At 34.4% G+C, this 15,800-nt stretch overlaps 2 protein-coding genes across 7 annotated transcripts in view; one reads left to right on the top strand and one right to left on the bottom strand.

Moving 5' to 3' along the window:
• LOC112144804 (sodium- and chloride-dependent GABA transporter 2) overlaps positions 1–15,800 on the bottom strand; it is a 40,923-nt gene that overhangs the window by 22,834 nt on the left and 2,289 nt on the right. Inside the window, exons 1-2 of one of the 4 annotated variants that reach the window (XM_024269594.2) lie at positions 2,709–2,742; positions 2,549–2,598 (exon numbers count right to left, since the gene is read on the bottom strand). Coding sequence is in view for 2 of the 4 variants with exons in the window: in XM_036212075.1 (XP_036067968.1) it covers positions 4,855–5,036 (182 nt within the window). In the remaining 2 variants the exon portion in view is untranslated. The other 3 variants (XM_024269591.2, XM_036212075.1, XM_024269592.2) reach the window with 3 other exon arrangements.
• Positions 9,353–15,800, top strand: part of LOC112144805 (sodium- and chloride-dependent GABA transporter 2) — a 14,397-nt gene continuing 7,949 nt past the window's right edge. The window contains exons 1-7 of one of the 3 annotated variants that reach the window (XR_004947948.1): positions 9,353–9,472; positions 11,246–11,467; positions 12,829–12,963; positions 14,875–15,015; positions 15,103–15,181; positions 15,265–15,397; positions 15,500–15,634. Coding sequence is in view for 2 of the 3 variants with exons in the window: in XM_024269597.2 (XP_024125365.1) it covers positions 11,275–11,467; positions 12,829–12,963; positions 14,875–15,015; positions 15,103–15,181; positions 15,265–15,397; positions 15,500–15,634 (816 nt within the window). In the remaining variant the exon portion in view is untranslated. The remainder of the gene's footprint in view (positions 9,473–11,245; positions 11,468–12,828; positions 12,964–14,874; positions 15,016–15,102; positions 15,182–15,264; positions 15,398–15,499; positions 15,635–15,800) is intronic. The other 2 variants (XM_036212076.1, XM_024269597.2) reach the window with 2 other exon arrangements.

The raw sequence follows: 15,800 nt of genomic DNA, 5'->3' as shown, positions 1-15,800 counted from the left end.
TTTTGATGTTTTAAAAAAAATACTTTTAGTTGTTCAATAAATGTTTATCCTGTTCAGCCCGCGACCTAAGGTATGCTTTAGATTTTGGCCCACTGTGGAACTGATTTTGGCACCCCTGTCTTAAGGGGTGTCTTAATTTTCCCAGTGCAGCTCAGTGAAATAGCTGCTTTAATTGTTTATTTTAGACGGGGATGGGGGTTGAGTACAATACTATAGGAGTAAATCTGAGGTCTTGACTGTCTTACAGGCTGATTAGATTAAATTTGTATTTTTTTCTTAATAGGTCCACAAGGTGCTCATTTGAGAGCCTCTGGGTGAGATGTTACAGTAAATAAATATGTGGTCAGAAACTGATGTCAAACACATAAACAAGGTGTAAACCTACATCTGAGTTCTGGTTTAATGTTTAATAAATTATCTATTTTTTATAGTGTTTTTAAATCTTAACACCATATCAATAAAATAAATTACTCTACCAGTGAACTGGTTTCTATTTCATGGTCGATAAGAGAAGAATGCTTGCTTTGGCAACAACAGTCAGAGAAACAAATATGCTTGAGAAGAATTTCTAAATAACTGTCTCTAAAAATAGTTACAGGTATATTGTTTTTTTTTTTTTTTGTCTTCCTGTGTGTCAACAAAGAAGGAAAGCATTATTCACAATGTGATCACATCTTATTAAGTTGCAATGAAAAATTTCGAGAAATATAGTTTTGCAAATAACACCTTACATAAATGCTTTTTTGGGTGTTTAATTTTGAGGATGGATTCCCATTTAAACATTTTTGCATTTAAAATTGACCTCAAAGTATCTTTTTCTGTCCAAAAGATCAGATTTGTACAAATATCCCACTATTCCAAGACCCAAATATAACTGTGCGGGCAATCAGGGCCTCAGAACACAAAAGGGCCTTGGATCATATATGTGGACCAAACTCAGAAAGTGATAGTGGTCACTCCAAACAACATGGCAGCAGGCAATTACCACGGCAGAAAAAAAAAAAAAAATCACAGAAAATAATTCATGCTCAACAAACGCCTTTGACTGTATAAAAGAACTGGGAAAAGTGAGTGTGGCAGGTAGTGAGTTCTGGCTCCAACAAAGTTGATTCAGTCGCCATTTCTTTGCATCTTGGAACCAGACAGAAAGCGGGTTTGTCAATCAAATATTTGGAAAGTTTGGCGAAGGGGCGAGTGGGCACCTTATACTTTCATTGAAGCCTCCATTGGTCAGTTTTGAACTAGAAATAGATGAAATATCACAAAAATTGAACTATTTAAATAAAATAATTAAAATAAAAATTTGAATTAGCAAGAACAGAAAAAAAATAGGACAAGAATGGTTATTCTGACAAATATTATGACTACTGAGTAATAGCTGTTTATTTCTCTATAAAACTCTATGATAATTTTGGCTTCTTGGAGCCAGCAGCTACTTCCTATTTGGGACCCAAGATAGGGTCACTCAGTCCAGTTCTCACATAAAGTCAATGGTAAAAGTAAACGGTTCAGAGTTCATAATAAAAGCCCCGCCCACTGCAGCGACTGAACCATGCTGCATCATGGGAGTTAGAGTCGTTTACTAATATTATGTCTTATCTCATATTTCGTTTGAGTGATTATTGGGATTAATTGTGTTTTGGTAATTTACTTTCAAAGGGAACTGACATGTGTTCGAGCCGAGATTTAATAAGATGAATCAGCAGCTTAAGTTTTTAAAGATGTAATAAAGATGAGTCATGCTGGCATTTGCACCTATAGGATTCTCTTCGCCAATCATCCTAGTATCTTGGATGTGTAATTGATTTAATCTGGGTCAATATCGGAGACTTTCACCTAATATTAGGTGGAAAAAATATGCAGCCAAATAGCTAGGTACGTGAAGCATGCCGATTTCAAAATAACGTAAATAAATAAACTCAAGAACCTAGCTTGTTACATAACCGTGCAGGGTTTCAAAACATGTCTAAAAATTATAAACTCATCAAAGGTAGCATGTTATGCAAGTGTACCGGGTTTCAAATCATTTAAAAAATACATAAACTCAGCAAACCTAACATGCTGCATACGCCGGGTGCAGGGTTTCAGGACAACTACAGTAAATATCAAATTAGCAATTCTACTTAAACCTACGTCAGTGCGTCGGGTTTCAAAACAAGTTATTAATATCAACTCAGCAAAAAGGCTGGTTCGTTTACTAATTTGTTTACCACAAGCTATGGAATAACTGCAGAGATTTTCAACGTGAAGCCTTATCAGACTTCAAAGACTCCACAGAAAAGGGAAAATGGCGCCACCTTGTGACTCCCTGCGATTAAGCAGGAAACCCCGTTTTGACCCCTTCGTTAAAAAACAATTTATAGCACTTACATATCTGTTTAATGCTGATATCTACTGTCAGACCTGACCTTAAATCATCCATCACGTTCACTAATGCGCGTTATGAACTTTTAAGCAAGCTAGTTAACTCAGGAAGTTGAAATGAATTTTAATTTCTGGAGTTCGTGACGATATTAGAGCATAAACAATGAAAAGAGAAGTAACTTACGTTGCGTCATTGATTCAATGCCCGAAAGGGGAGTATTGAAGGGAATACAACTAAAAAAGACCAATGAGATGAACTATAAGTAAATAAGTAAATATTTTTGTGTAACAAAGCAGTTTACATTGACCAAGGAAAGATACGACTGAGTAGGAGTACTCCATACTTTGCGTCACTTCCGGTATCCATACATGGTAGTGAAAACTGTGAACTCTCAAAGAGCACGAGCTTTTCATTCGTCTCCAATGACTTTTTATCTGGTACTTTTATTTTGACAGTTTTCATATTTTAAACGTTTATGCAGCCTAAAAACTTTTAAAATAAAAATGTAAGAAAAAATAAATTAATAAAAAAAATTAAAGACTAAAATTTTATATATTTCTTTCTTTTCTTTTTTTAAATAAAAAAATATATTTAAAATTTTATATATTTCTTTATACAATGTCATTCATTCACAAGGGTTGTGTTTTTAATTTTCTCTAAACTGGCCCTTGACCAAATATTGAGGTGTACAGAAAGGGCCTATAGTGGTCCAAAGTAAACAGGGCCCCTCTACAGCACGTGTCAAAGTCTTTTATTTTATTGTTATTAATGACCCGATTTTATCTTGTCTAACTTGCAGAAGTTGATTTATTCTGGAATAATATTCATGTCTTTTTACTATTCACAATTATATTTAAAAAGTTATGGCTTTAATGTTTAAAAAACTGGCATCACACTAGCTTTTTTGGCATTTACTAAGATTTTTTTAGGCAGTTTTGGAGTTTAGCTAATATATCAGCTACATCCAAGCTGCTTTGGCTAATTTAGGCTTTTTTCTGTTTTTTGTTTTGTTTTGTTTTGTTTTTTCCCCCATTTAGGTGTTCAGCTAATATTTCAGCTTCATGCTAGTTGTTTTGGCAATTTAGTTTTTTTGCTTTTTAGGCTGTTTTGGAGTTAGGCTAATATTTACACGGTAGATGTTTTGGCTAATTCAGACTATTTTCAGCTTTTTAGGGTATTTTGAATTTTAGCTATTTTTTTGGCTAACCTAAGTTTTTTTTTTTAGTTTTTCAGACTAATCAGGACTTTAGCTAATATTCCAGCTGGCCATAATCTTCAGCGTTTTCAGCCATTAGCTTCAGTGTTTTCAGCTATCAATCTCAGCATGTTCCACTATCAGCAGTAGCATCTTCAGGTGAAAAATACCTCTGATAACTAGCATTTTCGGAGGTAATGCTATACATCTAGTTCATAATAATGCTAAAAGTTAAAGTTTTAAAAATTTAGTTTTAGTGTTAAATAAATGTTTATTCTGTTCGGCCCACGACCTAAAGTGTGTTTTGGATTTTGACTCCCTGTGAGTTGGATATCCCAGCTCTATAGTGTTCCTTATATTTGATTCTGGGTAAAAATGTATGTTTTTTTTTTTTCTTTTTCTTTTTCTTTTTAGTTAGATGCCATATGGTCCCATAGAAAGGCTTTAGGGGGAAAAGAATATTAAAAAATACAATATATGCAACATGTAATTCTGAAAACCATCTATTACCCATTTATTAAATGACAATTGAAAGAAATTCACCATTGATCCTTTGGGACTGCAACAACTTATGAAATAACTGACATGCAGCCAAAAGTTTTAGTATTTCCTGGTGTTGGTCAAAGAATTAATTTTAACAGCAAATTATTGCCATGTTTGATAATATTTTGGGAAAAAGCATCAAATATGTGCAAAAAAGTCTAAAATCTATTTTGCGTTGCAGTTTTATTTCTTTATTTACTGCAACAGAATGCAGTATGAATACAAAGCAGTACATTTTCAGTATTATATAGCCTGCATATATTCTTCACTGCAGTGGACTATTTCTTCAATTTAAAGGAGATAATAGACACTTGCCCGAGTTGACGTTAACAGCAGTTTGATTTTATAATTAGCAGATTAATATCATATGATGCTTTATTTAGACACTGCTGCAAAAAAGGTATTTTACTTTGTAATTTTAAATTTATGATTGTTTCATGGATGGTATACTCACTCTTGCCAACCATCTGAAACCGCCTGATATTTCGCCAGTTTTGCTGATTCCATTTGAGCTACACCCATTCTAAAGTCCTCTTGTCACCTCAGGGCTGAAAATGGTATGTCTGCGACTGAACAACTTTTATAATGCAGAGTTGACGCAAATTCAATGAATCATTATATGGGTTGTAAATAAATCATCTCCTGAAACTTCCTCGAAAACGCTTTTTTGAATTAAAATACTACAGATCTCTCTTCAGTACATGAAGAAAAAGTTCTGACCTCATCAACAGGCTTGCTGTTCTTATCTTACCTTGAACCACACCGGCCCTTGAGGCCTTGAGTTTGAGACCTGTGCTCCAGAGTGAGAGTGTGTCTGTCTGACATGGGTAAAATAGTCAGGATGTTCTCTGTTTTCACCCTGAAGTAGCTGGGATAGGCTCCAGCAACCCCTATGGTCCTACACACAACACGGGAGAAAAAGAAAATGATCATAACGAAACATACAACAGAAAAAATTAAGAAGAAAATACTTTATTTGCATTTCTGTTTTAAGCTCCTTCTAGGTATTTTTTGGATTTTCTTTTAGTGCCTATTACAATGTTGTAAATGACAAAAACTTGCAATAACCTCCAGTAACCTGGTGCCATTGTGGAGATGTTCTGTTAAAGATATTCTTAGACACATTTACATAGTTTAAGATTAAACATGTTTTTTCAAACTGAAGTTAATCCTTTACAACCCCCCAAAATGCTATAACACCTAAAAATCATTTCAACCTTGCGGTTCGCTCCAGTTTGGACAGTTCAGACTGGTGTCAGTGTTAAACAATTACAGGGTGTAAAAAAGTACAGACACGGGTAAAACGCTGTAACACGTGTAAAACAAGACTGTTAGGTGAACAGGGAGAAGCAGAACAATGTTCATAAGGATTTATAAACTGGGCTGTCATGGTCCACCAAAATTTGATCTGTATAAAGTCCTGGGATCAAAACAATGATGGAAGGAAGTATAACAAAGACTGCTTTCCTAGCTGTCTTTTATAGTTTTCTTCCAATTTGTCACACAAAAGCAATTCATAATAGGGCTAAGTATCGGTTATAATTTCCAGAAACGATTCAATTCGATTCACAAGAGCCTGAATCGATTCAATTAGACATAATTAGAAAATATAAACACCCTTTTTGATTATGACGTCATTCAAATACGTTTAGAATAAAGTTTTGTTTGTTCTTAACTTCTCAAAGGGTTAAATTTTTTTTTATAAATATGAATTATATCTATTTTTTAGCACAAACAAAAGCAAAAATATAAAAAGAAACTAGCATTTCTCAAAACTTTTTTTAAACGTTTTTATCTTTTACCTTTAGTAGAGGCCAAATTAGAAAAAAAGTTAGCTCGTTGCCTAATTACCAGCTGAACTCCAAATTAGGATAAAATTCCTCAGTAAATTATATCAGCCAAAAATTTTGGCATGTTACGAAAATAAAAGCTAAGCTCTAAATTAGCCTAAAAACTCAAGTAGATAACAAATTAGCCAAAAATGTTAGCTTTTAGCTTAACTCTAATTTAGCATAAAACTATTACTTAGAGGCCAAATTAGCAAAAAAGTTAGCTCGTTGCCTAATTACCAGCTGAACTCCAAATTGGCACTAAAATCCTCAGTAAATTATATCAGCCAAAAATGTTAGCATGTTACGAAAATAAAAGCTAAGCTCTAAATTAGCCTAAAAACTCAAGTAGATAACAAATTAGCCAAAAATGTTAGCTTTTAGCTTAACTCCAATTTAGCATAAAACAATTAATTAGCCCAAATTAGCCAAAAATAAGGAAGCTAGCTCATTGCTCAATTACCAGCTGAACTCCTAAATGGCCTAAAATTCCTCAGTAAACAACTTTAAAAAGTCAGCCTGGTTCTAAAATAGAAGCTTAAACTCGAAATTATCCCAAATAAACTTCGGGAGATAACAAATTAGCTGAAAAACATCTAAATGTTGCTAAATTATTAGCCATACCTCAAATTAGCATAAAATTACTCGGTAAACTAAATTAGTCAAAAATGTTTGTCTGTTGCTGAAATAGAATCTAAACTCTAATTTAGCCAAAAAACCCCAGTAGATAACAAATTAGCCAAAAATTTTAGCATGTTGCTAAAATAATAGCTTCTCTCTAAATTTTTGAAAATTGCTATTTTATTTTTCTTCAGCCGGAGAGCCACCATGGAGGGATAGAAGAGCCACAAGTGTTTTGTTTTCTTGTTAACACTTTGTGTGTTTTTTGTTTTTTCGTGGTTATAAATAATTTGAATCTTTCACATGAAATGTTTATATATATATATATATATATATATATACTGTATATATATATATATATATTTTTTGGAAGCTTGACATACCCCATTAATTGGTCTTAAATATAAAATTTTTGACCTACATTTATTAAAAATAAGGTTTTTGCTAATCCACAATCGAATCCTGGATTTACTTGATACTCAACAAATCGATAAAATCTTTTGCCCCCAAGAGACAACATGATCAGTTTCTTGTAATACAGGTTGTTTTTTTTAAATGGTAGCAAAACATATTAAAGCAAACTAAAAACCCAAATGAATTGTTTCTGAGCTAATCAACACCAGTCTCTGAAATCAGCCTCTCTGTCAGGATCAACATTAGATTCATGCTATTATTTTGAAAGTCTGCTTTAGTTCAGCCAGTTAGATCACATGATCAGCAGCTGTTCTGCACCATAAATGTTTATTGCTCTTAAATAATTGCAAGAACTTTTTATGCTTAAGTTTTAAATCTTATCTTCTTATAAACCAGATTTCTGACTGTTTTTCTCTTTACTGCTTTGTCAATTTTCCAAGCAGATGTTTTATATATTTGTGTTTTTAGCTTTCTGTTGGTTTTAAGTTTTAAGTTTTAAGTTTGTGGCATTAGATTAAACAAGTCAAAAGTGTACCTGCTACTGATTAAAAGCTCAACTGTAGAATCTTTATATACATTTCTAAGTGATATAATCAAAGGCACTGAAATAGAGCGGGCTCACTTTAACAGTACATTTATTCAATCAAAACAGATGTTTAAAAAACATCTCCATAATTGTCACATTAATAGTCGCACTTCAAGTAATCTTTGTTGTTCTGGAGTAGAAATGTCAAACTCAATTTGGATTCAGGGGATGCATTCAACCCGCCTGATCTCAAGTGGGCCGGACCGCTAACATAATAGCAAGATAACATTTTGTCAACTTTTTATCTGTAGTTTTGTTTTGTTTTTTAGTTGAAAAAAATGCCTCCATCAACCTAGTAGCCTAATCACTTCTTACAGGGGTGTCAAAGTCAATCGCACAAGGGGCCGAAATCCAAAACACACCTTAGGTCGCGGGCCGAACATTTATTGAACACTTTAAAACAAAATGTGAACACTTTATAAACTTACAATTTTACATAATTATGAACCAGATATATAGCATTATGGGATAATGCTAGTGTGAATTTGGCCGCTGAAGATGCTAGTGCTGATAGCTGAAGATGCTGAAATTGATAGCTGAAAACACTAAAGGTAATAGCTGAAAATGCTAAAGCTGATAGCTGAAGATGCTAGCGCTTAATAGCTTAAAACACTGAAGCTGATAGTTGAAATCACAAAAGCCAGTAGCTGAAAACGCTGAAATTTATAGCCAGCTAAAATATTAGCTAAATGAAAATTTATCCTAAAATAAATAAATAAAAAAACAACACAATTTTAGATTAGCCTAAGTTTGAGCTTAGGTAATAGATAATAGCTAGCATGTAGCTGAAAAAATATCTAAATTCAAAATAGCTTAAAAAAACTGAAAAAAAAGCCAAAATTAGCAAAACTGGTCGCATGTAGCTGAAATATTAGCTAAACTCCGAAATAGCCTAAAAATCAAAACAAAAAGCCCCAAATTAGCCAAAACAGCTAGCATGTAGCTGAAATATTAGCTAAACTCTAAAATAACCTAAAAAATCATAGTAAATACTAAACCTTCTACTGCCCCTAGCGGAGTGATGAGGAACTAAAGGGTAGAAAACATGGACCAAAGTTTGGTGTGACCAAACTTTTTACAAAGAGGGTCTGATTGGGTGAGGTTAAAAAGTATGAGAGACAACTATTTGACAAACATTCTTTGAACTATTAATAATTACTATTAATTATGTTAATAAAAAATAATAACATTAAATGCAAACTTAGAAAATAAATCTATCAAAATACATTTTTACCTAATATACCATCAATTTATCCATTTTTTTGACTATTTTTCACCAGTTAGCTTGTGGTAGATAGCATGTCACGGGTCACAGAAATGCATGGATCAAATATGAAACAATGGTTATATAGGATTAAGTGATTTTAAAAAAATATAAACAATATGAGAAATTTTAAAAAATCTACATTTTAAATTTAAACATGAAAATATTATGAGTCTAATTTATTTTTGTGGAAAATATTTTTGATTTTGCTACTAAGATATTCTTTCTGCAAAGTCAGGTGCAGAGTTTAATTAAATCCAAATAATGTTTTATTATAAAAATGTATTTGGTCTATAATTAAAGTAATTGTTCATACTGATGTATATTGTCCCGCAACATCAGGATTACTTGAGCAGGCATGCAAGAACCCCCCCGCCTCCACACACACATACACAGAAACAGAAACCTCTCATTTAAATGTCCATGGGACAGCCCTCTGCCACAGCCTCACAAGAGGTTATTTTATCTTGAGGAACAGACACGCATATCAAACTACATTTGTGTGCGCTCCACTGTTTTTAGTGGCTCTTATAAAAGAGTGCTTGTACTTGTCCTCCGGGCCACTCCTCACACAAGAGCCAATGTGCTGCACTTGGCCAAACAGAGGCGTCTCGTTTTCAAAGGCAGTGGGGAAAAATAACTTGATCTGCTCAAGGTAAAAAAATATGAGTGATTTATTTGTAAAATGATTAGTTTTTTTAGCTAAAAAGAAAAATGATGTACAAAATATTAAGATTTTGGGGAAAAAAATGCAGATTTTAAATGCGAAAAAAAGTATTAATGAAATTCAGGAAGTTTGTCAGGTTTTTGTAATATGCTTTTTCTAAAACTGCATATAAAAAAGATTAACTATGAGGTTATATCTTGGGTATTATGTGTATTTTTGATCATTTTGTTTAAATTGATCTGTTTTAAATATATATTTTGAGCATACAAGCCGGACTTTCCAAGATGTTGCTGATAATTATTTGATTTTCTTTATTTCTGAATTATAACTGTCACCAAAATACAAGCATAGAAGACATTTAGAGTAATTAAAACAATGGAAAAAATGACATTTACATAGGGAGAAGCTACTTTTTCAGCTTTAGGCGGCAGACTTTAAATAAAACAAGGCTTTGGTAAAGTTGACAAAACTTTTAAGCAACTTTTAGGTACAGATTAATTTTAAAACTGACTCAAGATTCCAATTTAATTTGTTGGTGAAGGTGGACAACATGAAAATCTGTCACAATAAAATTCCTGCAGTAAATAGGGAGATCTTGATCCAAATGTCAGACACAATAAGAGCACGCCCATCAATATATTGTGTTTAGTAACAGCTTAATGTCGGTTTTATTAACATTCAGGCAGCGGACATAATGTACTCAGCTACAAAACGACATGTAGCACATCTGGAGAGTTAGATAACATAAAGAGAATTCTGCCGTGAAGCTTATCTTACCTCGCAAAGAACCTTTTACTTAGAAATGCTTGTACTAGTTAGTTAAAAATACACAATGCTATTACAACAGCAAACCTACTGAAAGCTGCAAAATGGAAACAGCTTGAATAAAGTCCACAGTTAGAACTACAATAGTTGAGGCATATCTCCCTATTTGCATACAGATGCTGTCATGTGAAGAACTTTTCATGGCAGCTTGGAAGTTTTTGCATGGGCAGTTTTGGCAGTTTAGGTTGATTTAATGAAGCTAAAACCTCTGAGCTTCTTGTCAGCTTCATTTTCCCGTTCAACAGAGTTTTTAAGGTCATGTATCTCAAAGTTATCATGTCATAGTTAACATGTTAGAGTCATGTCATAGTTATGTCAATAAAATGTTATCAAACAGACTTTTAGCTTCATCACAGCCTAATATAAATCGTAAAAATCCAGTTTCCCCTCATTTCATTGATCCCAGTACTGCAGTGAAACATTTGTAGAATCACTTCATGATTCATCGATCATTTTCTAAAGGTTTTCTATGTTAAAACATTGTTTTTTTGTCTTATTCTTATTAAAATGGATCTTATATAAGGACTAGACAACCTTCAGCTTCTTGATCTTTTCAGCAGTTCAGCCCTGATAGCTTATCTTATGGATTCGTGTCTCATCTGGCCAAGCCTCTTGAATCTTTTGCTTACAACAATGACCTAGAGAGAACCTACAAAAAAAATATGTAAATACGTGTCTGTGGCCTCCTGTGTAAAGTTAACATTATATTTTATCATCTTCTTTTGAAGCAAAAGGCTTAATCTCTTTTTTGTTAGTCATCATGGCGAATGTGAGCTGTGAGGGCGTACGACTTCCTCAAAAAGAAATGTTGAAAATGATATTTATAATTGTGTTCATTTTAGAAAGCAGGGGAAGGAATGTTGCATTCTGTAGCAGAAGCTGTAGGTCCCTTCATCATATATGAACAAAAAAAACTCTCTCTTTAATTTCTGACAGATATTCATCTTTTCCCACTGAGGTCAAAAATGGACCAAAAGCAAAACTTCCAGAAGAAAATAAGTCTGCAGTCTGGTCACAATCCTGATCAATTTCAGCCCAAACTTCAGGAGAGAGACCAATGGGCCAGCAAGATGGAGTTCATTCTGGCCGTGGCCGGGCACATCGTTGGACTGGGAAATGTCTGGAGGTTTCCTTACCTTTGCTACAAGAATGGAGGAGGTAAACACTTTAAAACAGATTATAGCCTAAACCAAGGTAAAATCTATGAAGCAATCCTTAGGAAAAGGATGCAAAAATTGAATGTTTTTATACTTTCTAACATTTTTTTTTACATTTCTTATGGTATTTTCAATTTTTTTTTTTTTTTTTAAAGTGAAGAATTCTATGGAGCCAAATTAGGGCCAATATTATTTAAACCCAAATAAAACAAATGACAACAAAAAACAATGTTAAAATGTCAGAAACTTTTTTCTATTCTAAAATAAATTTAATTATTTTCAGCTTCAAGTTTTCTCTTTTTTAGGTTTCAAAACTCAAAATTTCAATTTCAATTTTTTTTCGCTTTCAACTCTTTTTTTGTTGTTTTTTTAATATCTGAAAATGTCAGTTTCAAAGCAATTGGCCCAATTGTGTTGCATTTGGGCGGGGCTAACACGAAGGACCAATCAAAATTGACGAGGGTGGTAACTTCAGTCCTGGTGCGTTCACTGACTCTGAGAACTGTGATAATTACGGTCAGAAATGGCTGTATGGTCCGTTATAGTCTGAATTTGTCCCAAGACGGATGTAAAAAGCAGTTTTATCGCGTACGAACCGCGCGTCCAAAATGCTGTTCTAGCCCGTTCAAAGAGTTGAGATTGAAACAGAGTTTTGAATTTGAAATTTTGAAACCTAAAAAACAGAACATTCGAAGCTGAACATAATAACGTTTATTTTAGAATAGCAAAGAGAACATTTAAAGGGTAACCAAACCAGGAAGTTGGAGGCTGACTCCACCCACTGCCGAAATTTGGAAATCCAGTCAGAGGGGCGGGGCTTGGGGGCTGGACTGTCATCATTACTAGAGCTACAGATCATGACGTCAGACTTCTGAAACATGGTTTGACCAATCACAGAATTCAACTGTAATATCTAATTTCAACCTGTAGGGGGCAACACACAGGCGATTTTGACTATATTTTGAAGAATTAAACAGTTTTATTTCAATTAGTTAAAAACTTTGGCTATGACCAACAGACAGCACTTTTAAAGCCCCATTTATAGGGTTTAACAGTGAAAAAAAGTTAAGTTTGGTTACCCTTTAAAAACATTTTTGTCCAAACACCAATATTTTTTTGTAATTTGTTTTATTTGGGTTTCAAATAATATTGTCCCTAATTTAGCTCCATAGAGATCAACATTGGATGAGAAATTCATAGAATTTGAATCACAATCCTTCAAATACCACCTAACAAATATCTTCATTCACTATCTTTTTAGGTTGTAAATAAAAAATAAATCATTTATTTGTGTCTCACATTAGATTCATGACTAGAATTCTGAATTTGCTCTCAAAATGTAACATTTCTGCTGTTTTTCAGGAGTTTTCTTCATTCCTTATGTTTTGTTTTTGGTCACCTGTGGCATTCCTCTCTTCTTCTTGGAGACATCCTTGGGTCAGTTTACCAGTCAAGGCGGAATAACATGTTGGAGAAAAATCTGCCCTCTTTTTGAAGGTAGCCGCTGACACTCTTATGCTTTCATTATGTTTTTCCACCAAAGGTACATTTATGGAAATAATTAAAACTGCAATCAATGCAAAAATGCACATTTCTGTGATGTCTTTAAGGCAAACAGTTTGTGTAAAAAATGTATTTGATGTAGTCTTGGAGTTGGGAGGTTATTATATGAAATGTGGAGGTTTGAAACACAATTTTAGCAGGAACGGCTGCAAAACAAGCTTAGAAAAATGTTCGCTGTGCTTTCTGACTTTGGCAGACACAGAATGCCATCTATGTTACTGTCATTCATGCTGTTTTTCACTATTTAAACCCCCTAACAAAGAGAGCTTTGCTCTAGCATTCACAATGCATGCAAGTATAATAACGGAATGTTAAACATCCATCCATTTTCTGATCCCCTTCGGGGACACGGGAACGCCAGAGCCTGACCTGGCAGGGTACAGTCCAGACAAGCAGGGCCACACAATCACACCCACACACATAGGGATCATTTATAGTAATTCATTAATCTATAAAGCTTGTTTCTGGACTGTGGGAGGAAGCTGGAATTCCCATAGAAAACCCACACATGCATGAGGGGGAAAATGCGGAATCCACATGGTAAGATCCCAGCTGGGACTTAAACCAGGGACTCACTGTGAGTCAACAGTGCTAACCGCTACACCACCATGCAGCCCTGAGAGATTTCAACCAAAATAATTAAAAAACAGAAAAATATCAGCTTTTCTACAAAAAAAAATACACCTTAAATTATGAACATTGAATCAATTAACAAAAGTTCTGTAATGTGTTACATTTAAAACTATTAGCTTTCATCAAATTAAAATTATAAGTTGATGGTTTCCTGAACTTAAAAAATTCATTTTGACAAAAACTGATATTTTAATTGTAATAAATTACAGAAGTATTGCTAACTGATACAATTTTTCACTTTTTAGTGTTTAACTAATTGCTGAAACTGTGTTAAAATTAGTTAAAAATTACCCTTAAAGGGCCTATACCGTGTTTTTATTAAGTCTTTCATGATCATATTTTCTTTGGCACACTAAAGAACAAATAATTTCTGAAACATGAGTTATTTTTGTGATTTTTTTGTTCTTATCTGAAAGAAAGACCCCACAATATATCTGCTTTTAGTAGCCACGGCGCCCGGTTGTAGCAAAGGCCGGGGCTAGCTGAGTAGCAAAGCTAGCGGCTGAGCACCACTAGCTTTGTAGAGAAATTGATTGAATACTCCCCTTCTCCCTTATATATTGATCAATATCGGATTGATATCCAAATGCTTAATATCGCTCAGCCCTTCTTGATCGGCTTGTCTTAATCAAAACTTAATGGTAAGCACAGTTTTGATCCAAAAAACCCGAATAAATGTCAGGAGTCAGCACTCTGTCTCCTCCTCTGGCCACAGCGGGTGTCATCTCCAGAGTACTGACTGCAGTACATCTCCCAGCAGCCCCAGCGCACAGTTCCTGACTCCAAACTGACCATCACCCACCTGCTTCTTAAGCAGCACACAGAGCCGCACTCAGTGCGAAGTATTGTTTGTGCCACCCTGCTTGCATTACTGAGCGTTTCTGACCCTGCTTTGTCTTCTATTGTCTGCTGCCTGCCCTGACCCTCGCCTGGACTCTGACACCTCTAGTCTCTTCTCTGATGCCTCCATGCTCGTTGATGACTTCTACCCTGATTTAGCTTTCTGGACTTTAACTGTGCCTAATTCCTGCCTGAACTAATAAACCTGCTGCACATGGAACCAGCTGTCTGCCCATTTATGACAATAAATGTGGATTTGCCCTATTTACAGCAAAATTTAGACATGTTTAGTGGAATTCATGAAATTTAACGTTGTGTTTTCCAACATATTCCCTTTTTTATGTGGATTTAATCTTATATCTGTCTTTGTAGGCATTGGTTATGGGAGTCAAGTGGTAGTGTTGTACACCGGGGTTTATTACATCATTATCCTGGCATGGACCTTTCTGTACCTGTTTTCCTCCTTTGGTTCTGAGCTTCCATGGGTGAGCTGCAATAACAGTTGGAACACAGGTAACAAGATTTTCTCCTGAATCCAAAATACTGTAATGGTGTGAGTCTACCCCATTAACCTCCAACATTTAATTTTCTTTCATGAAGATAGTTGCTTCCAGCACAGTCACAATCAAACACCACCTCTGTTGGGAAACACCACATCGTCAGTCGTTGAGTTTTGGGAGTTCGTATCAATCATTGAAAACATATTAAGACTTTTGTTTCATGTGTTTTTACTGAAAAATCTAAATTTTTTGTTGTTTACAGGAGGAGAATTTTGGGATTATCTAATGGAATCGATGAGATTGGAAGCATCCGTTGGGACCTGGCCCTCTGTTTGCTTCTTGCTTGGATCTTGTGTTACTTCTGTGTCTGGAATGGAGTGAAATCCACCGGAAAGGTACAACGGTCTCCCATCTGGGAATTCATCCAATTTATTCCTACTTCCAAAACAAATGTGGTTTTAAGAAGTCGCAGTTATTGAAATGCAGTTGTTCATTAGGTGGTGTACTTCACAGCAACATTCCCGTATGTGATGCTGGTGGTGTTGCTCGTTCGTGGTCTTACACTACCTGGAGCTAAAGAGGGCATTATGTTCTACCTCTACCCAGACCCGTCACGCCTCGCTGATCCAGAGGTAGGACTGGTGCAAACAAGATGCATTTTTCTATCTTGATTCATTGATCTTGTTTATTTCAAGCATAAATTGTAGACAATATAGGAGAAAAAAAAACATATTTTTCAAACTTGTTACAGAAATAACAATTTATATATATATATATATATATATATATATATATATA

Source organism: Oryzias melastigma, linkage group LG5 (assembly GCF_002922805.2).
Source record: "Oryzias melastigma strain HK-1 linkage group LG5, ASM292280v2, whole genome shotgun sequence".
NCBI lineage: Eukaryota > Metazoa > Chordata > Actinopteri > Beloniformes > Adrianichthyidae > Oryzias > Oryzias melastigma.
Note: the sequence above shows the minus strand (reverse complement) of the source record. Positions and strands in the feature narration are given on the sequence as shown.